The sequence below is a fragment of the Bidens hawaiensis genome, unplaced genomic scaffold (assembly GCF_021521415.1).
Source record: "Bidens hawaiensis isolate Kalapana, Puna unplaced genomic scaffold, B.hawaiensis_p1.1 tig00011896_1, whole genome shotgun sequence".
NCBI classification, from domain to species: Eukaryota; Viridiplantae; Streptophyta; class Magnoliopsida; order Asterales; family Asteraceae; genus Bidens; species Bidens hawaiensis.
Genome location: NW_027491952.1, coordinates 558337 through 580480, shown reverse-complemented (window position 1 = coordinate 580480; position 22144 = coordinate 558337). Strand labels below are relative to the sequence as shown.

Genomic DNA, 22144 nt, shown 5'->3' with positions numbered 1-22144 from the left:
GGGAGCAATCCCGCACAGAGGCGGGAGGGGGAATACTCCCGCCCAAATAAGCCAGTCCGTATACTGAAGGATCTTTTACTGTACCTGACGAGGTATGGGCGAAAGATCTGATCAGAGATACGACAGCTTACTGATACAGTATGGCGAGCAGCATGCTCCTGTACTGTATCACTATTAGCCGCTGCCTACTCACCAACTACTGCCATACCACGTGCGTAGCCGTCAGTTGGTGGAACAGGAATAGTATACAGCAGGCCTGGTCACTATCAGCCGCTACCTACCCACCAACTACCAGCAGGGCACGTGTGTAGGCTACTGTTGATGAACAGGAACACTGTAGCAGCCGGCCATACCTCCTTGGAAACCTACATTCGGCTATAAATACCACAAATGGTATGACCATCTATTATCATCATACCTTACTACATTATCATCATAATATACCTGATATCTGCTCTAGCAATCTCTTAATATACTTTTATATTTAAAGAGCAATCTAGTCTGATTCTCACGCCGGAGGGTGGTCACAAGGAGGAACCCCCCCCTTCTCAGTGACGAGCTCACGGTGTCTGTTTTGCAGGTTATCAGAAGAACCATCTTCCAAGGGTCTAACCCCTCGTGGGAAACATCTCTCCAACCCCCAGGTTACCAGTAATCTGTCCGGGGTCCGGTTAGTGTTTCTTCATTGGCGCCATCCGTGCATAAAGCTAGAACTTTATTTTTCTCCAGTTTTTTCAAACTTCTACAAAGATGGTTAGAGAAATTCCGGTAACCACAACCCCAGCTACTAGGGGGAATACCGGCAACACAGTTTTTACGAACACTACCCCGGCTACCGAAGCCGGGGCAAGTGAAGTAAATTTTACGAACACTACCCCACTTACCAAAGCTGGGGCAAGTGCAGTAAATGATCGCCTACTGGGATCCACCGATACCCAGTTTGAGAAACGAAGACTCCCCCGCCAGACTCTCGATGAAGTTAAGGCATGGGCGGAGGCACGACAAAAGGAATTCCAGGCTGAGTTGGACGAACGCTTGCGTTCAGTGCAACAGGCCGACGAATTCGAGTACTGGGAGGATGACTCGGAGGAATCCGACTCCGACGCGAACCCTCGCCATAGGGCAAAAGGGAAGCGTAAGGAGACGGAATCCCAACCGAAAAGGCATTTTGGACAAGCCTTCAAACCAAAAAGCACAGGTGGAAGTCCACGAGACTTCTCCAAAACGTTCAGACCAAACGTTGCAAATGCAGGAATGTCCAAGTTTGCAAGGGACATTGCGGAAGCAATCGCCCCAAAGAGTGCCAAACAAATGCCTAACATAGGCACATATGACGGTTTATCTGATCCAGACGATCATTTGAACAGGTTCATAGCGGGGGCAACCGTCAGCAATTGGACGGAACCCACGTGGTGCTACATGTTCCAAATGACGCTTGTTGGGGCTGCTAGAGCTTGGTTTGATCGTCTACCGGTCAACCACATCTACGACTGGGCAGACTTCCAACAGAAGTTTAGCCAACACTTCAGCCAGCAACGGAAGTATACCGAGGAGCAATGGACAATCCTCAAATGCATACGAGAGGAAGATGAATCTCTGCCAAACTTCATCACTCGCTTCAACTCAAAGAAGCTAAGTTTGGGCAATATCAGCGAAGATCTTGTTCGGGCTGCCTTCATCCAGGGCGCACATGACCCAGAGCTCATCCGCACCCTAACGGGTAAAGATGGCATGCCATCCACATGGGATGGCATCATGACAGCAGCAAAACGCTATGCGGAAACGGAGAAGCAACTGGGTAGAGATCTCCCACAGAGCACAAACCTCTACACTCAGAAGACGAGAGAGGACAACGTCCTCACCGCCAGACTAAATAAAAAGCGAAAGCTAGGCATTTGGCAGTCAAGGGTAAACTTTGACACCTCATCCGGCTTGCAACATCGAGTGGGCGGAAGGGATAATGTACAGCCGCACCGAAACTCCAGATGGACGCCACTCACCAAAAGCGTCACTGAGATATTCGCCACTGAAGAGCTCCCATGGCCAAAGCCTCCAATAATCCGACATCGTCACGATGCTGATCGGAGCAAATACTGTGACTTCCACAAGACAAAAGGCCACAACACTGAAGAATGCATAGACGTAAAGGACATGGTCGAAGCATTTGTCAGAGATGGGACGCTCGCGCACCTCGTGGCGCAATAAAGGCTGAGCAGGCGGATGCGTGTAGAACCCCAGCTGGGGAAAACGAATAAAAATTCCAGCTTCAACATTGAGACTACATGCTGCGTAAAGAACGAGATCCCGAACCAGGTGCGTATCGGCTCGATGGCGCTCCCATCCCAACATGGAAGGGAGCTCATTTACACAGTTTGCATGTAAATCAATTCCAATTTGTAAAGAAAAGGCCAAGAGCCACTTCTAATGGAAATGATTCTCTTTTAAGAACATCGAAGCTGATGATTTTACATTTATACTTTTCTGAACACTAATATGACGGTTTTCACCGCATAATTACGTGAAGTCATTGCATGGGAAGGCGGTCCTACCCGCACGAACCCAATAACGTGACAAACCTTCACGCAGGTCAGATGAATGTTAAAGTTTTGCCATCCTACTAAGTGCAAGTGACGGTTCTACCCGCACAATCACGAAAGAGGAAACAAGACTTCCTGTTATCAACCACGTTCAAAGGTTAACTTATCCTCAAAAGGTGAGAAACCTACACGCAGGTCAGATAAGGGTAAAGTTTTGCCATCCTACTAAGTGCAAGTGACGGTTCTACCCGCACAATCACGAAAGAGGAAACAAGACTTCCTGTTATCAACCACGTTCAAAGGTTAACTTATCCTCAAAAGGTGAGAAACCTACACGCAGGTCAGATAAGGGTAAAGTTTTGCCATCCTACTAAGTGCAAGTGACGGTTCTACCCGCACAATCACGAAAGAGGAAGCAAAACTTCCTATTATCAACCACGTTCAAAGGTTAACTTATCTTAATGCCTTAGAAATTTCGAAAAGGAAAACCTACACGCAGGTCAGATAAAAGTTAAAGTTTAGCCATCCTACCAAGTGCAAGTGACGGTTCTACCCGCACAATCACGAAGGAGGAAGCGAAACTTTAACACATTATCAACCACGTTCAAAGGTTCTTATTCTAAACACTTGGAAAATTGCTAATTTAAACTAAGTATGCAAGTCATAAGTTTATAAAGCAAGGAACCCAAAGAAGGAAATAACAATCTTATACGCAAAAAGATTAATATTTCAAGAATATATTACAAGAATGGCCGGGTAACTACCCGCCTAAAAGAAAAAAAAAAAGCTATACAAGTCTATCTTAGCAATGGGAAGGGATCTTCAGGATCAAGCTTCAGGGCCGCTTCCACTTGGACCCGCTCCGTCAGAAGAACGGGGTGGTTCGAGGAACGCTTTGAGGACAGCTAACCCATCATCAGCAGCAGCTACTTCGTCCACCTTCTCCACCACTGGATGCGGGAAGGCGGCGTATTGATTCAATGCTTGGTCATAAATGGCTTCGGTATCCACATCGAACAAAGGGAAGTTGGAAGGCGGGACGCCTTTCTCAACAAACCCTAGACCAAGCAGGAAGCCGGCCTTTTCCCCATCCTCATGAGAAGCGTTGAGGGCTGCGGTCATAGCATCATCGTAAGAGGTCTCTGAAAAGACCCGACGCACAACCTACAAAGAAAAAACAAGTATTAGAACCTTTTCTTACAAAAGAAAAGCGTGAAGATAAAACTAAACATACCTGAGGCAACGCTTCTCGAAGAAGCCATTGGAGGGCAGCTTGAGCTTCTTTATGGGCGCGTTCGGCTTCGCTCTTGTTAAGGTTGGCAAGTAAAACTTCCTTTGCGGCAGCCTCTTCGACGCCCTTAAGCTTCCGCTCGGTGTGGTCAAGCACCCCCCTCTGGTCCAGGATTTCCTGGAGTTTCTTGGCATCTTCCATTGCCAAGGCATCATGAGCGCGTTGGAGAGCCTCTAATTTGGCCTTGAGCTCCTCATTCTCCACACGCAAAGGCTCAGCAACGGCTTCAGCCTTGGCAGCCCTCTCGGTTGCGTTTCGCGCAGTCTCCCTGGCCAGCCGAAGCTGTTCATTCACAGCTTGGGCAGCCTTGGAGCGGGCCTCGAGTCGCGCCTAAACTTCAACCTCGAGGGCCTTGAAGGCCTTCTCCTTGTCGGCAGCAGCTGCCGCCAGCTGTTGGTTCTCCTCCCGAAGAGCACGCGCCTCAGATATGTCCTTGGCGCGAGCTGCTTTCAACTTGTCGTTTTCACGACAAAGCAGCTCGACGCGCGGCTGCATCCGGGCCTGGAGAACCCGAAGCTCATTAGTTAGCCTACCCTCCTGGTAGCTAACCATGGCTTCCCCCAACGCACCCGGAGGAGCAGCGTGGCGAGCCCAGTCCACGCACTCCACAGGTGTGCGAAGGGTTGTTCCTCGGCGTATGTTCCATCGTGGAACACACTTCATTGGAATCCGACACTGCAAAAGAAACAAAGGCAGTAAGGAAAAGATAATAAAAAACAAGGGAAAAAGAAAGGAACCCTACGCACCTGTAGGGTCAATGACAGGCCGATAGCCGCCAAACCCATCACCTGAACCTAAAGGAAATCCATCCAACAGGTCAGGCAGACGGGAAGGTGGCAAAGATCGGCGGGAAGCCCTGCGCGTACCTGGTGGTCCGGCCATCGGTGCCGGTGGCGCGGGCATGGTCGCAGCCGCCGTGGTCGCCGTTGTGGTCGCCGCCGTGGTCGCCACCTTGTAAGCAGCAGCAGTAACCGCCGGCTCTGTGAAGGATGCTGTAAAAATCGCACTCACAGCCGGCGGTGACGTCATCACTGCCGGAACAGTTGGCTCAAAGGAATGAGCAACTGGAACAGCGGATGCAGGCGCAGGCGCCTGGGTCGACGCCTCAGGAAGGCTGACCGAGCCTACCGTCATTGGCGGGGAGATACTTCCCTGCGGTTCACCCCGGAATGCGTCAACATCCACGCCTGCACAAAGAAGAAAGTGTTAAACTTATGAGGTAATAAATCTACGAAGACAAACTATGATTGTACTTACGGGTTTTCTTGACCCTGAACATACGGACGGGCGGGGAGGAACCCGATGGAGCCGGCCTCTTAGTACCGGTCACCGTCGTCTTCGTTGGTTCTCCGGAGGTAACGATCGTAGCCTCCGGAGCGGTGGTCTTCTCACCACCAGGCTCCCCCGCACCTCTTCACTATCTGACTCCGAGTCAGATAGAACTGGATCAGCTGTGGAGGCCTTCTCCTTCCCCTTCACGCCGGCAGCAGCCTTCTTCTTCCGCACAAGGGGAGGACCATCTGCGGATTCCTCAGAAGAAGATAGGATGTAAGGATTTCCAGCAACGGGTACAGCATTGAGGGGTTCAGGATAGAATATCTCCTTACCTGGCCGCCGGTGGCTCAGGATCTCTTGGCCCGGCGGATAGACCTCCACAAACCTATCCGCCGTTTGCTCCAGGATGGGCAACTCATTGTCGTCCAGAGCACGAGTGCCCACCCGCACGGGACTGTCAGCTTCCCGCGGGAACAGGAGCGACTCCAAATTATTCCCCTCTGAATGAAAAAGAAACAGTTAGAAAATTAACTAATATCAGCAAGAAAGACAAGACATACCATAAGGAATAGAGTTCAAACCGTATTCAAGAAGGATGGGAAACCGGGAAGCATCCTTCCATACCCGGCTCATCCCCAGCAGCACCATCCCGGACTCCGCAAACCGGTAAACCGGAGATTGGACCCGGGATATCTTCGCGAACCATTCCGCCTCCTGGTAGCTGGAAGCGTGAAGGCTCGGAAGCGCTTGACCCTTCTTGAACTTCATAGCAATGGGGATGGCGCGGGCAGAGATGTAGAAGAACTCCCGCTTCCACGATCGGAGACTGCGCTCGGTCACGCAGATCTTCAAACCCTTGATACGGGTTGTCAGGGTGTACCACCCCTGGACGCACCTCCAAGTATAGAAGGTCATCAGGCGGTCCACGTAGGGCTCAATACCCAGAATCCGACACACCCACTCGAAGTGCCGGACCTTGGCAATCGCCATCGGATGCACCTCGGTCAGGTGCACCCCGTGCCTCTCCAGGACACGGTACACAAACTTTGTCAATGGGAACCTAAGGTTCCCATAAACAAAGAATGCAGCATATACCCCGATCTTGCCACTGGGGGCATCGTACACAGTCTGGTGGGATTCAGGAAACTCAGGCTCGAGAGACTCGAGCATGAACTTCCTGACGATGTACTGGTACTGATCGACAGGTAGAGCACACTGGCACTCGCCAGCAGTACTCCTATCGTCGGCTACAGCTTCAGCATCATGAGAAGACATTTTTGCAGAAAGAAGAGTGATTTCGGGAAAATGCTTGCCTGAAAAAGGGGAGTATTTGCCGGAAATCACTAAGAAGAAGAAGAAGAAAGGTGAAAGTGTGGATTACAAAGAGGCCTCTCCCCCTTTATATACTAATCGCAATTAATGCGGTGAATTTAATGCGGAGGAGAGAGAAATCGACGGTGCAATGAAACTATGACACGTGGCAAAAAGCAAGCTGGCAACAGCTGTAGAAAGGACGTGTGCCAGTAATTTCGCGGCCACGCGCCCGAAAAATCGCGCCCACGCGCCTGAAAAAGCGACTGGAATGACCATGTTCTGTCACGTCACCATAACTTCCTGCACGTCCTGACACAGTCAGAAGAAACCGTCGCACGACGTTTCAGAGGTTTGGACTGTTATCTTTTCACCAACTCTTCGAATTTCAAAATTCAAAATTCGAAAATATTAAAAAGTAAGCGGGAAAATACCCCTTACCCCTTGGCAAGCAAGTAACCGTAAGACGGATGCGGGTACAGTGTAAAGGCAAAACCCTTCACATACCTAGCACCCGCAGGGAATTGAAGCCAAATAAACCTTGGCAAATAAGTAACCGTAAGACGGCTGCGGGTACAGTGTTAAGGCAAAACCCTTCACATACCTAGCACCCGCAGGGAATTGAAGCCAAGAAAACCTTGGTGAACAAGTAACCGTAAGACGGATGCGGGTACAGTGTTAAGCAAAACCCTTCACATACCTAGCACCCGCAGGGAATTGAAGCCAAGTACCTCGGCAACCAAGTAACTATAAGACGGGTGCGGGTACAGTGTAAAGGCAAAACCCTTCGCATACCTAGCACCCGCAGGGAATTGACGCCAGGAATACCTTGGAAGTAAAGTAACCGTAAGACGAGCGCAGGTACAGTGTTAAGGCAAAACCCTTCACATACCTAGCGCTCCGCTGGGAATTGAAACCAAGAAGGATCTTCTGGGCAATGCTTGCGGAAACGGAAATAACATCCCCGCATAGCGGGAACGTCGAGAACTACGTTGTTTGAAGCTCCAAGATGGAATTGGTGGTCTTAACATAATTGATCACTATGTTCAAAACTACCAAAACCTCATGGAAAATACATACAACTGGGACTCAATGCTCCTGACTTGCGAGGAGGTTACAGACCTACCCGCATCATACCCAAAGACCAAGCAGGAAACTCGGGCATTTCTGCAAGTGACAAGGACTTCCGCGGAAAGAATCCCCATGGAAAACCTTACAAAACCCCTTTTCAAAACCCTTTGCTCAAGTCCAAAAGTTCACCTCACTTTATTAAACACTCATGAGAAGAACATTGGACTGGGGGGACTTGAAGAGGTAGGTCCCAGCAGAGCCCAGTTGGACCCGCAAGACTCACCTTAAACAGGGACGTCTGCGCAGAGACCAACTGGATCCGCAGGACCAACCATGCTCAGAGACGTGACGTCCTTACGCGCAGTACGCAAGCTGGTCCCGCAGGAAATGCCTCCTAATGGTGAAGGACTCCGCCTGTCCCCGCAGCCTCGGATACAAGCCATTAGGGAAGGCCACCCTCGCAGCATGGCTACACGCACAAGGCACTTAGCTCTCGATCATTCAGTGTCACCTGAAGGAATGAGCCAAGCCGGGAGCAATCCCGCACAGAGGCGGGAGGGGGAATACTCCCGCCCAAATAAGCCAGTCCGTATACTGAAGGATCTTTTACTGTACCTGACGAGGTATGGGCGAAAGATCTGATCAGAGATACGACAGCTTACTGATACAGTATGGCGAGCAGCATGCTCCTGTACTGTATCACTATTAGCCGCTGCCTACTCACCAACTACTGCCATACCACGTGCGTAGCCGTCAGTTGGTGGAACAGGAATAGTATACAGCAGGCCTGGTCACTATCAGCCGCTACCTACCCACCAACTACCAGCAGGGCACGTGTGTAGGCTACTGTTGATGAACAGGAACACTGTAGCAGCCGGCAATACCTCCTTGGAAACCTACCTTCGGCTATAAATACCACAAATGGTATGACCATCTATTATCATCATACCTTACTACATTATCATCATAATATACCTGATATCTGCTCTAGCAATCTCTTAATATACTTTTATATTTAAAGAGCAATCTAGTCTGATTCTCACGCCGGAGGGTGGTCACAAGGAGGAACCCCCCCCCCCTTCTCAGTGACGAGCTCACGGTGTCTGTTTTGCAGGTTATCAGAAGAACCATCTTCCAAGGGTCTAACCCCTCGTGGGAAACATCTCTCCAACCCCCAGGTTACCAGTAATCTGTCCGGGGTCCGGTTAGTGTTTCTTCAGGACTATATGAGAACATATATACAATTATACCTATGTGACAACAAGCAGGTAGAATTATACGAATTCCGAACCCCACCAATAAGAGACAAATTGTTACTATATATATTTCATAAATCATGTTTTGGAAGGCTACCATATCTCCTATTCTTATTCTTATGATTGCGACATTTGAACCATACACAAATAATATATGCATGTATTATACATGAAGAAACAAAGAAGGTACACAAAATTCTCATTCTCTCACCCAACCTTAAATAAGAGACCGGATTACCTTTTCATGAATGTTAAGTTTTTAAAAATTTAAAAACTAACTTATTAGAGAAAATTACCAAAATAGACAAGTTTGACTTTTCTATTTATTTTTCCAATAGACATCCATTTATAGTATGCAACTTTCTATAAATTTCCCTTGTCACAAGCCGGCTAAAAAACTAAGCCTTAACAGACTTTTTTTTGGCATTGATAACAATAAAAAGTACAATGGGTCCCACCTTCTAACAAATTAGGAGTTGCCATGAGTCACAACTCACAAGTAGGCTAGATTTAGCTCGGCGCCCATAGTGGGGCGACAAAACAAGGCAAAATGGGGCAATTTTTTTTGGTGAACACCGTCCCCCTCGACAACAAATGGGCGGAATGTTGGGGGGGGGGGGGGGCGATAAATTCTTGTCGCCCTTCATTACTTTTGTTTTATTATTATTATAATTGTTTGTGTGTGATTTATATATACTCCCTTCGTCCCATTATAAGTGTCCAAGTTTGAAAAACACAAAGTTTAAGGTGAATTGAATGATTATTTTTTTTCTTACCAAATAGCAATAATGCCCTTGAAAAATGAGTCCATCAATATTGGTTATTAATGTTAGTTGTGTGTGTTTAAGGGTAAACTTGAAAATTGACTAATAAATTTTGAAAGTGTATACTTGTAGTGGGACAAATAAAAAAGAAAATGTGGACACTTATAATGGGACGGAGGGAGTATACACACACAACACCATTACACCTCTAAAAGAAAAACTCATCATTTGCTGACTGGGCGTCACATGCGCAAGTCGCCCTATTTTGTAGCTCATCCACTAAACATAGCATTAGCGGTCTCATCTTCTCTTCTCTTAGCCTACTTGTTTTCAAAACATAAGTAAGTGAATTTGAAGGTTAAGAGAACTGAAGCTGGCTTAGTTGACGTGTTATGAGATGGCTAATTAAGTAGATTTGCAGGCTAAATCTAGCCTAATTGTAACACATGTTAACTCTTCGTTGGTCAGAAGGTGGTCCCATCACATTTTGTATTAGAGCATCCATAACAACAAACTCATACAACAGTTCGTCATGGTCAAAATATTATGTTGTAGATGAAGTCATCCGACAACTCAGCACAACTTTGCTCTAAACAGTTCGTCATGGTCAAAATATTATGTTGTCTCACCATATATATTTCACTGAGGTTATTCACAAAGTTGGTTTCTCAAATTCCAAACCATTCTCGTCTCCAATGACCACTTCTCCAATAATGTTTATGCATAAGATGCGTAAGTTGTTACCATTCATCTTGTATAATGATTTTTCTTAGCCTTTCCCGGCCAAGTTCTTGTATTTTGATGGAAGTTTTTTTTTCCACTCGGTCGAGGTAGTATGTGATTTTTTTTCCACATACAGATCATACAGTATAAAAATCTTATTTATTTACAAAAGACAATAAATGCTGGTAAAAGTTCATTGACTAACAGTTTTGTTCATGACGGTGATCAGTTTGTGTTTACGTGTTAGTGGCTTTAGTCTTCTCTTCGTTTCTTTATTAGGGAGTCATAAGTTACAAGTATTGGGTTGCTATGTTGATATCAGTGGGTGTAAATTTTACTCTTTTTTTTTCAATTTTTGGTGATGCCTTGCGGGACCCGCATATACTTTCATGTTGCAATGCATATGTAGTTCATCATGAGGTCATTGCCATAAAGTTTAAAACAAACACGCTAACCTTACATGACCACAAAGGCAAAAACACATGTAACTAACAGTAAATAGGGGTAATATTAATGTACACAATAAGAAAATCCAAAAAGAATTAAACTGCAACATTACATAAGCTTAGAATACAAGTTCTAAAAAGTCCCAAATGACAGGTGCAACACTTATTATATTTATAAACAACATCCCTCAATATTCTTTAAAGCTCATTTGTTAACACTATAGGTCCAAAACATCATATAAGTATCTCTTCAAACACTTTACACGCATAGTTTGGAGAAATTAGGAACTAACCAAGTAAATTACTCTATTGACATCCCTCTACTTCCAAACAAATCACAGAATTAGATATCTGGCTATATTAATTAATTAACATAGTAAGTGATCATATATCATTTGGGAATAAAGTTGGCAAGTTGGTGTATATGACAAATTGACAACATATAGGTTCATGAAACTTTACAACAATGACCCTGCATATCCAAATTACCACCAAAGAAGAAAGATAATATCATAGGTAACACTGACAACTAATTAAGCAAGGCATGGTTCCATGCGTAAGTCGTGAGGCTTTGCCAACTCAGTCGACTGGAGAGTTGCGAGTACTCGGGATGATTCTCCGAGTACTTGGCATAGGCGGAGATTGTACACTTGGGTGTGTTTGGGATTCCTTATTTTCCTCTATTTATGACTTATGATGGTTGAATAAGTTCATTTTGTGCTAACAAAGTGTTTGGGAACACATAAGACCTTTTCTATTTCTTCTTATTAACAAAGCCAAAATAAGGGTTTTCAATAAGTTAGAGTTTGCTAACTTATCTCCTTATAGGATTAGAATACCCATTACACCCTTCCAAGTTCCATTCCACCCATTGCTAACTTATGTCCTTTTTGGTCATTTAAATCAATAAGTTAAACCAAACACTTTTTAAAAAACAACTTATTGTCTTATGTTAATCCACACACTCTTTTTGAAACTACTTATTAAAAAGTCATAAGACATTTTCAACTTATCACATAAATGCATTTTTACCTTATATAAGGAATCCGAAACACCCCCTTAGACCGCTCTTTGTAGAACACGGCTGGTTACATGAAATACATGTTGAACAATCGAACCGGGTCATCTAATTAACCTGAAACACAGATTTTAATTTTGTTGCCGACAAAACTTTTCAAGATTTGTTTTGTTACAAATTTGGTCAACTATAGCGAAAGATAATATGTTTTAGAAAGTATCATTTTGAATTTCAAAGCACCTTTTAACTGTTAGGGTTTTGGTCAATGATTGACTTTCAATTAGAAAGATTCTGGTCAAAAAGTTGACTTATATTTGCGACAGATTAGTTACTTGTTTATTTATTTATTTTGTTGGTTATATTTTAACTTTAAACTTTAAAGTTATTTTGTTGATTTAAATATGATTTAGAAAAAGAAGAAAAGAAGAACAAGGGCAAGGCATATTATTTACCGGAAAAGAGCAACCTCGAGCTCATAACCCAGTCACAAATTCAAACCTTAGACCCAAAGTTTCTAACTTTCAAGTTTCAACTATATTCCTCACCTCATGCAGAAATCAATACACACATCATACCAAATTATTATGTAAATTAGTGACATCTTAATTAGTCTTTTAGACGAAATTAAGTTGTGTCATGTTTGATTATGTTTTTTACCATGTTTGAACGTACGTAACCTGCAATATGGGGCGCGCTATGGATGACCACGGGCATCTTCGTGCGAAGGAACTAGGGATGTGGATAGATGAGCCTATGGGCTCTTTTATATTCTCTAACATGACTATATCTTTTATAAAATTGATAACATGCATGTTGAATTGGTTTTGGACATTTTTTAGTTCAGTTTCATATTCAAAAATGTTACATCAAAATAAACCCTTTAGTAGTGTTTGAGATTTCTTATGAAAGCTTAATAAGTCATAAAAGTATGACTAATTAATAATTAACTGTTTTTCCTTACATCAAAAGCAATCTCAAACACCTTATATTTTTAAAAAAGTTAATAAGTTATAAGTTGGCAAAAATAAACAATCCCGAACACCCTGAAAACCTTAGAGTCAGGTAATTGATTTTCAAACTCAAGAATCAAGAATTTCATTTGAATTAATAAAAATAAGTTTGAATATTAAACAGTATAATAAGCAGTAATTAATTTGATATAAAGTTTAATGTCTGATGATCAAACCAAGAAAAAATGTAAAAAGATAAATCGAACGTAAATTTTGTCAGTAAAAGATCAAAGCAAGGAAATACATGCATCTCTAATGCATTTTCTTTCCATTTTAGGTTACAAACAATACAAAAAGAGTTCAATATATAACATATATGATATAACAGTAACAATAAAGTAACAATAACAATGAAAGTAATAATCATATATAAGTTGATGATCTTTGTATCTATCATCTTCAGGATCTCGGCGGTGGGAAAAACTGCGTACCGGCCACGAAAGCACAAAGAGGAGTTGGATAAATGGAAGAAGGGTCAATAATGGTGACAGCTTGATAAATGTTGCTGCTACTGGTGGCCGCTGTGCCGGATGTTACAACATTAACGCCTTGTTGTTGATTATTTCCAGTGGCGGAAGAACTTTCTGCTACGGGATGCAGGTTGTATTCACCTGGATCAGGGCCATGATCATAAAGAATTCCGTTGAAAACATGTCCTCCGACGCTAATAGCCGTCTGATACGCCATCTGCTCGTTGGTTTCGTCCATTCCGCTCACTCTAACGCGACGAAACAACGCCGGTGAACTCAGTTCCGCCGGGAATGGAAAACCTAGCTCTACAAACAAACCTTATAAAATGTGTATTTGACCGGTCAATGTTGATAAAAATGTCTATTTGATCAAATAATTTATGTGTCCATCCTAAAACTCGGCGATTCAATCACCTTTTATTCATTACTCGACTAGAATTTTAAACCAACATCTTCTACTTGTCCAAAATATACTTAATTAACGTTCATCAATTCTAAGAACCACCATCGGTGCCAAGTTTTGGCAAACTAGTAAAAAAAACCCGTGCGATGCGTTTTGTAACTAGATCCTGTCGGGCTTAGTTTTGATGTTGATTACTGTTTATCATTCCATTGCACATAATGTTAGTTAATTGAATTAATTTTTATTTGACACATTTACTGAACCGGGTTTTAATAAATAATCTTTGACTGATCATCACTAGAACCCAACAAGCTTGTTCGGGAAATTTTGCTCTTTTTTCCAATGACTATAGTGGAAACACTCTGTCAGAAGTCATAATAAATCTCGTCAAAAGACCACATAAATTTCGTAGGACGCCAACAAAATCTCGTTGGCTCTGACAATATAAAAAAAAACTAACGTTATAAAAAAAAACTAACGTCCCTGAGAGTTTTGTGACTCATGACAGAATGTGGTTGGTTAAAGATCTTATCGAGCAATGATTTAAAAGTGATCGGTCAACGAGTTTTAGGGTGAAAATTTCAAGAATTGGTTTGTCAAATGAACATTTTGTCGACATTGACCGGTCAAGTAAACATTTTCGTTATCGCCCCATAAACAGATCATACAAATTAAAGCACATAATTACCTGAAGAAGTATTTTGAAGATTCGTCGTATTACGATCTTCTCTAAATCTCTTTGGAGTATGTTGAGAACCACCACCATCACCGCCACTCGTAATCATGAGACTGAGTTGCTGATTACTTGAGTTTTGTTGTTGAGGTGACAACGAGAGTTGTTGACGCCGTTCGCGGCGTTTAGCAGCCGGAACCCAAGTGCTCTTGACGTGGGTTTCACACGGGAACCCACGGCTTCGACAGCAAGTTCTACATCTCATATGCTGACAGTCTTTCTTGGCTTGGTTCCCACAATCTTGACAGCTTACTCCGCCACTACCAGTGTCTCTTCCACCACCATCTCCGCCGTAATCTCCACCGATTATGTAACCTGCTGGCCTCATTAGGTTAGTAACCCTCGGGATGATGTTGAGATGTTTGTTGTAAAGGTCATTTACAATGCACCGGTACTACTGGTACGTGAATCTTCATGCTACTTCTACCGGTGCGAATGCTGTCGATAATGCGGGTGCAAATCTTTGGTGGATAGGGTATAGATAGATGTGGTTTATGAAAATTGTAGGAGGGGCTGATGGGGGATCATCTACTACTTAAAGATCTAGCTAGGGTACTGGTTGTTTACAAATCCATAGAATAAACAGATAGACTTAGCTGGTTAAATCCAACTCGTATGGTAGGTTTTAGGAAAATAGGATGGCCGGGGTTGTCGACCGCTCATCGCTCGAACTCAATCGACACTTATTCGAAATTTGCTCCGCCACTCGGTTCGGCTCGACTAAGATATTTTAATTCATTATATATATATATATTTATATACTAATAAATATACATTTTATTTTAATATTATCTTGAATATTAAAAAATTGAATATTAAATATAATATCTTTTAATTATTGAATATTTTCTTGTACTGAAAATATAAAAAGTAATTATATTTAGTTTTTAATATTTATTAAAATCATTATAAAACTAAGTTATATATATGTGCATATATATTCATATAAATAATATAATTTTTTTTAAAAACATACTAATTTATTTTTATGCACATCATATTCAACTTCAAACTTGTTTATTAACTTAGAGGAAAAAAAAAGAAAACAAAAAGTAATACTCCGAACTCGCTCAATACAACTCGAAAAATGCTCAAAAATACTCGGTTCGATTTTCAGCCGCTCGGCTCGGTTCGATTTGAAATGAGCCAAGCAACAAGCAAACCTTCACTCGGTTCGGCTCGACTCGTGAACAGCCCTAGATGGGAGTAACTCTAGATGAATGTAATTTCATCTTTAAACTAAGATAGATAGGCTGCTTTCGTTGTGACCGGTCTTGACTAAACAAACTTTGCATTAACATAAGAAGTATAGTATTTAGGTAACATACGGTGTGACTTGAAATCAAAAGTGCAACAACAAAAACATATTAAAAATAATAGCTTTGAAACCGATGAACAAACTATCTAGATTTAGACAGTGCATTGTCTACTCCAGAGGTGTCCAGCACGCCCTGTCACGACCTCACGGGCAGATAAGGCTAGGGAGGTGTCATGGCATATTGGCGGTGCCTATCAGATACCTCTGGTTCAATGGCAAACAAGGCGCCGTCTTAGCTCGATTATTCACGTCTAGGCACTTGTCGCGCAGTTAAGATAAGTGTCATGATAAATGATCGAGATACCAAGTTACTTACGCATAGTTTTCTGTTTGGGTTCATTTGGTGCATAGTAAGGGGTTGTGTGTTAAAATTCTATTAGCCATGTTTTTTTTGGTTGGGTTTTTTATAAGGCTACTAGTTTGAGGCCCGTGTATTACACGGATAATTAATGAAAAATTTTAAACTTTAACCATTAAGTGAAATACTGTCAAGAAAAATGATCATATATTGTTAATACAATTACAATTTACATTAAAATTACATAATTAAAATTACACAAATATATTTAAATGTGTAAAAAAATATAAATCAAGTCATAAATATATATGTTTCTGAAGCATTTTGGTATGAGTTATGAAAGAAATATTGAAAACTAAATATTGATCTTCTAATTGCTAAAACCCTTTATACTACAAAAAAAAGTCATATAAATAAATGACAGATAGTTCATATAGTAAATCGTTATACATATAAATTATAATTATAATATTCAATTTCAATGATTTAATGCTAAGCACCAAGATATGTATATATATAATAAGTATTCTTTATGTTTGCAATATTTATACAAAATTTTTGAGAAAAATTAAGAAAATACACATTTTTCTTTGTTCAAATGTATATGAGAAACTTTTAATACCAAATTTAAAACCAATCTTATATAAAAAGTTATTCACTATTGTCGAATCACAGTTTAAAAACAATTTGTAGTTTACCATACAAATCCCAATTCTTCAACAATGATGTACCGTTATTTTTTTTAATTTGCAATTACCCGTGACTTTAAAATTTTATTCTAACACACTCCATCTTCAATTTTGATATTTCCATAGTTCACCATTAATGTTAATGAATAATACGGTTAGGCTTTATATTTAATTAAAATATTGAATTAATATATTGAAATGACTTAAAAGATAAATGACCATATATTGAAATTGTTTGAAAAAAATGTGAGAAAGACTATGAGATTGACAAGTGGCAAAAGTGGTAGTCTTTTACTATAAGAGATAGATTTTTTTAAAACAAATTGGATAAAAAAAGGCCTATTTTGATAATCTTTCCAAAAATAATTTGTGTAAATGTTATAATTGTAGTTTATAGGATTTGAAGATTTGAGTGTGTTTAATTAAGTTAAATACCCTCGGAACTCCTCTAAACTTTCTTATCTGAAAAATTATCGGAGATATTGAGACTTGACTTAGGACATGTCATATTGTCATGTATATATAAAAGGAAGATATGAGTGTCCATCGTTCTATTTCTTGTCACTTTAATATGCATGAATGGCAAACCTTTAAGTCCTTAGAATTTATCATCTAACTATCGCTTAGATAAGGGAAACACGAGAAACATAGGCTTTTGTCCCAAGACGTGAGTGCAACGCGCAAGGCTATTTCCAAGATTTCGAATCTCCTGTGTGAGAAATATAAATGGGCCCTTAAAAGTTAAAATGGATATATGCATATATTTTTGTAAAAAAAAATGGGGGCCTAGAAAGGGTATGAGAAGTGAGCAAACAAAGAAAGTGAAGTTGTCGAATCTAAAAACATATGACTTCGCCTATGTTGTGAAAAAAGTCCAGCAACCTTTTATATCCTTATGTTTGTGTTTAAATCTGAATATATAACTAAATATTTTTATGTATGGAAAAACTAATGAAATTATTTTATTGGCCCCTTAAAACTTTGGGCCTCATGCGGGTGCACCTCTCCCACATGCCCAACCCCCACCCTGGCAATAAGACAAAAAAAAGAAATACTTAAAAAAATACAGAGAGAGACTTACGATGAGTTATTTTAAGTTATTAACCACATATAATCTTCATGAAGGTAATAAATGATTAGATCAGAGATTTTCACAATCTAAACTTGTTATCGATAATTGGATGAATAAAATAGGTTACAATTATTCCTATATATAACTCACTAATCTTAACCCATTACAAAACATTATCAGACTAAACTAGGAGAGAGAAGACATCTCATCTTGTAAATCTTTAGTCGTGGCATGGCTTTTCGTGAGGATGATGCCTCGTTGCAAATCCTGTTAACATATTCCACTCTGACTTGCTCTCAAAATAAGCTTTCAACATTCAAATCCGCTTGTCTCTTGATTTAATAAACCGATCATCCTTTTATCTACATAATCAAACGATCTTGATACAGAATCATGTTGTGAGCTAATCTGAACCTGATTCTAACATGTTGAACTCGTTATAATGCTAAATTGTTGATATGTCACAAACTGGTCGTTAAAAGTTTGTTGTGTCGCTGACTCCTCATTTTTGTCGCTAATTCTTGTAGTTGACTCTCGATCTTCGACGCCCTGCTGAAGCCTGTTGCAAGAAGCCTGCAATTCTAATCGATTGCCTGCCTTGTCGGATTTCGTGTTTGGTCAATGGTCTTGGTTGCCTCTTTTTTTCCTGAACCTTAACATTATGCTCTTGAGACCAATTAAAAGTAATAAACGATTAGATAAGAGATTTCCATGATCTAAACTTGTTATTGATAATTGGTTAAATAAAACAAGTTACAATAATCCCTATATATATAACCCAATAATCCTTAACTCATTACAAACCCTTATTAGATTCCAACTAGTAGAAAAACTAGCTCAAAAAACTTTATTTGTGTGATTACGACAGTTAACCCCTCGTACTCACACAAGATTTACACTAACAGACCTTAACTATATTCTAACTAGGAGAAAAATTAACTAAAAAACCTCCATGTTTGTAGTACGGCATTTAACTCCCAGTACTTACACAAGATTTACACTAACACATGCGAATACAATCAGTAAGATTCATTTGGCAATCTTCATGTTTAAATTAGAGTTTTAAGTGGTTTTAAAACTTCAAATGCGATTTTATTTTTTAAGTTAGAGTGAACATGACAGCACTTGTGTTAAAAAATTATGATAAATGATTATTAGATCTTGTTAATAAAGCTTGTTTTTTATTACATAACGCGACAAAGATTTAGGATATATGAATTTGTTTGTGAATATATAAGCAATTAAGCATCATCGTCTGGGGAATAATGGATTGCCTTAACTGTACATACCTTACGTGAAGAAGACATAGTCCTATGGTATTGTGAGGTCATTTATATGACTGGTGATAACCGATACTAGACGATCATGTTCGAAGCGTTGGCTTCAAATGATTTGTGGTCGTTGCATGTGTCTCGCGGTCCACCCGGATCAAACAACCACATAACTGTAAGTTCTTCGACAATCACCATTATTACTTGTCGAACAAAATGGAACCGCGCCTAAATGTCCATTCCATGTAAACGATCGAGAATCAAAGTTATAAAACTAGCTGGGCGGCCAACCCCCTTGTAAGGAGTACTCGGACATGATAAATATAAAATAAATTAATTATTGTATATTATATATATGTTAAGATAAACATACGTCACGTCAAAATAAGCATAATTCATATGATAAAAAAAACATAATTCAAAAAATTCATGTTTTGTTGTTATTTTTAATTTTTTACTAAAAAAATAAAAAAATTGTGGCCGAGTTGACCTTGGTGGTCAAGTAATCCCGAATACTCCGACTTTTGACCGAGTTGGACCTTGGCGAGTAATGGTGGCCGAGTTGGGAAAAGGCGGCAAGGTTGATGTCCGAGGACCTTGGAATCGCCGATTACAAGACCTTGGAATCCGACTTTTACAACACTGCCGAGAATACAAATGCGGATATTATCTTACTGAATCTACCCTGCTTGGTTGACGTTTGTGAAAGTGTTTTCATATCCCCATTTGAGGAACGAAAAGGGTTTCAAGAACGCCTAAGAGTCAGCAAGAAAAGATGTGGAGTGTGCTTTCGGTGCTCTAAAGGAAAAGTGGGGTATACTTAGGCGACCCGTGTGGGCTATGTCTATAGAAAAGATCGGGAACGAGATATATATGTGCATTACCTTGCACAACATGATGATAAAAGACAACGAAAATGCAATATTATCGGTCTATATGTTGGATCCTTCGGTTTTGACTATTATGTCCTTGTGGAGTTGCAAGATGAAAACACACAATTGGGAATTCTAATCTTGTAACTTTAAATTTACTGCACCTCGACACATACGAGGATAATTTAATTTTGTATTGTTAATTTTGGGTTTTTAGGTATAATTTATGTTTAATTAAAAAAGAAATAAAGAAATTGTCTGGGATAACTGAAAGATGAGTGGCGTATTACGTCACTAAAGAAAATGTTATAAGACAGTTTTAAGTAGTTGATGAGTAAAAATGATGTGATAATAGTTAATGTATGTAATAGATAGTGTATGTTATGGTCTCTTACAACACTTTCAATAAAATTTTAATTTTATTTGTTTTTTTTTCAGTAGTTTTGGATAAACTATGAACACAATATTAAAAATGCTAAAGACCATGAGTCATGACAAGAGCGAATTAAGAAATACAAATAATCATATAGCCTAAGCAAAAGATTAATGTAAAAGGCCTAAGCCCACTAAGTTTAGGTTATCATTCATAACTTATGTCTGTGCTTTGGCTAGGACCGGGCCGGGACTAGGCATGTAGCTAGCCATGTATTCACTAAGAATTGGGATCTGCATGTTTTGATATAATACCATTTAAGTTTTGTTATTATAGTTACTACAACTATCATTAATGTAATTACTTTTACTTATTGTTATATCTTGTCTTAGAAGGTTATTTATTTTTATCTTGTTTTACTTGTTATGAATGCCTAAAAGGGCCGCTAACACCATAGATTCTTTTATCATTAGTAGTAGATCTAGAAATTATTAGTTATTTTCTTATTTTATTTTTTTGCGTCATCTTTTTAAAAAATCTGTTAAATCAGTGTCATTTAAGATGTCAAATCCGACTATTTAAAAAAATATGAGTGTGGGATGAATACATAAAAGACAACAATCTACCTCACCATTCCTTAGTAGATCCACACCCAACTAATCACTTTCTGTTTATATCTAGGTCACATATCAAGGTAATTGTTGATTAAAACCTTATCAAACTCTTATTTCTTTTGGATAAAAAGAAGTTAATGTTGGTTCTTATATACTATTCTAAAGGAACGAAATATGGGGTTTGGTTGGATTAATCCACTATGTGAAAGAACGAGGACATACGAGGTCAAAGTTAAAAGATCAAAAAGAAGTTTTAAAATTTTACGGTTATTAAGATCTTTAACCAGACAAGTTAAATTTTAGATCTTATCATTTGTGGATCTCACACGCACCCTTTTGGCATTGACGCGTATGATGGCTCAATAAGGGGTGGGTAACCCACCTTCTAGGGTCTCCAACAACTGGTCCCATGACTATCATAGACAATGTAAATCGTACAAACTTAGCCAATGGATAGTCGACTCAGCTTTGAACTCTTGAGTCCTTCACCTTACGTTTCATGTGCATAGATGCTATGCCTCTAACGAGGCTACAACTTGTACAATAAAGCACATACATTTCCCTAATAAGGTGCTAAACATTAGTTTTATTTATTCAAAATACACATGATAGCCTATATTACCAATCTTTTGATCTTTACGAATCTTCTTTCAACTAGATGCATAGGTTAATAGGTTTGGTCCCAAAGTTAGGACCTCATGCTTGTTATGGCAAACTATTTAATTGTCAAATATGGTAAATATCATTTAACATAACAGCAAGTTATCATTTAACTTAACAACTATAAATGGATACAAATAAAATTGGGAAAATTTTCAAAATAGTCTCTTAAAATTGGGAAAATTCCTCCCAAAATGGTTTTTCCAGATTTGTCCATCTTCAAACGCATCGCCGGTGATGTGTTAGGTAGTCCCACTGAAAAGTTAGCTAACACATAGTCAACGATGTGTTAGACCTCCAAACACATAGTCGACGATGTGTTAGCCCTCCAAACACAGCCAAAAATGTGTTAGCTATCCAAATAAGGGTTAAAGATGTGTTTAGCCTTTTTTTTGTTTTTTTAATATTACATTATCATAATAGGTTTAATTATATTTGGATATAACATTTAATATATAAAATTTTATATAATTTCGAATGTAACGTTGAGACATGTTTTTTTTTAATCTACGGACCTACATAAACTTACTCAAAACCGAGCGGTGTTAAAGTAATATCAAAATGTTCAATAAAATTTGACCCGGCATGGTTTTAACAAAAAAAATTATGTCAACATGTAGATAAAAAAACATGTCTCAACGGTAAATTAGAAATTATATAAAACTTTAT

At 39.9% G+C, this 22144-nt stretch overlaps 1 protein-coding gene across 1 annotated transcript; it reads right to left on the bottom strand.

The window, feature by feature from the left end:
- Positions 1 to 13095: 13095 nt before the first annotated feature.
- LOC143539459 (protein SHI RELATED SEQUENCE 1-like) lies at positions 13096 to 14885 on the bottom strand. The gene is made up of 2 exons (XM_077032773.1): positions 14264 to 14885; positions 13096 to 13478 (listed from the first exon to the last, which is right to left on the bottom strand). The coding sequence occupies exons 1-2, from the start codon at positions 14634 to 14636 to the stop codon at positions 13102 to 13104; spliced, it is 750 nt and encodes a 249-aa protein (XP_076888888.1). The 5' UTR covers positions 14637 to 14885; the 3' UTR covers positions 13096 to 13101.
- Between the last annotated feature and the right edge of the window lie 7259 nt (positions 14886 to 22144).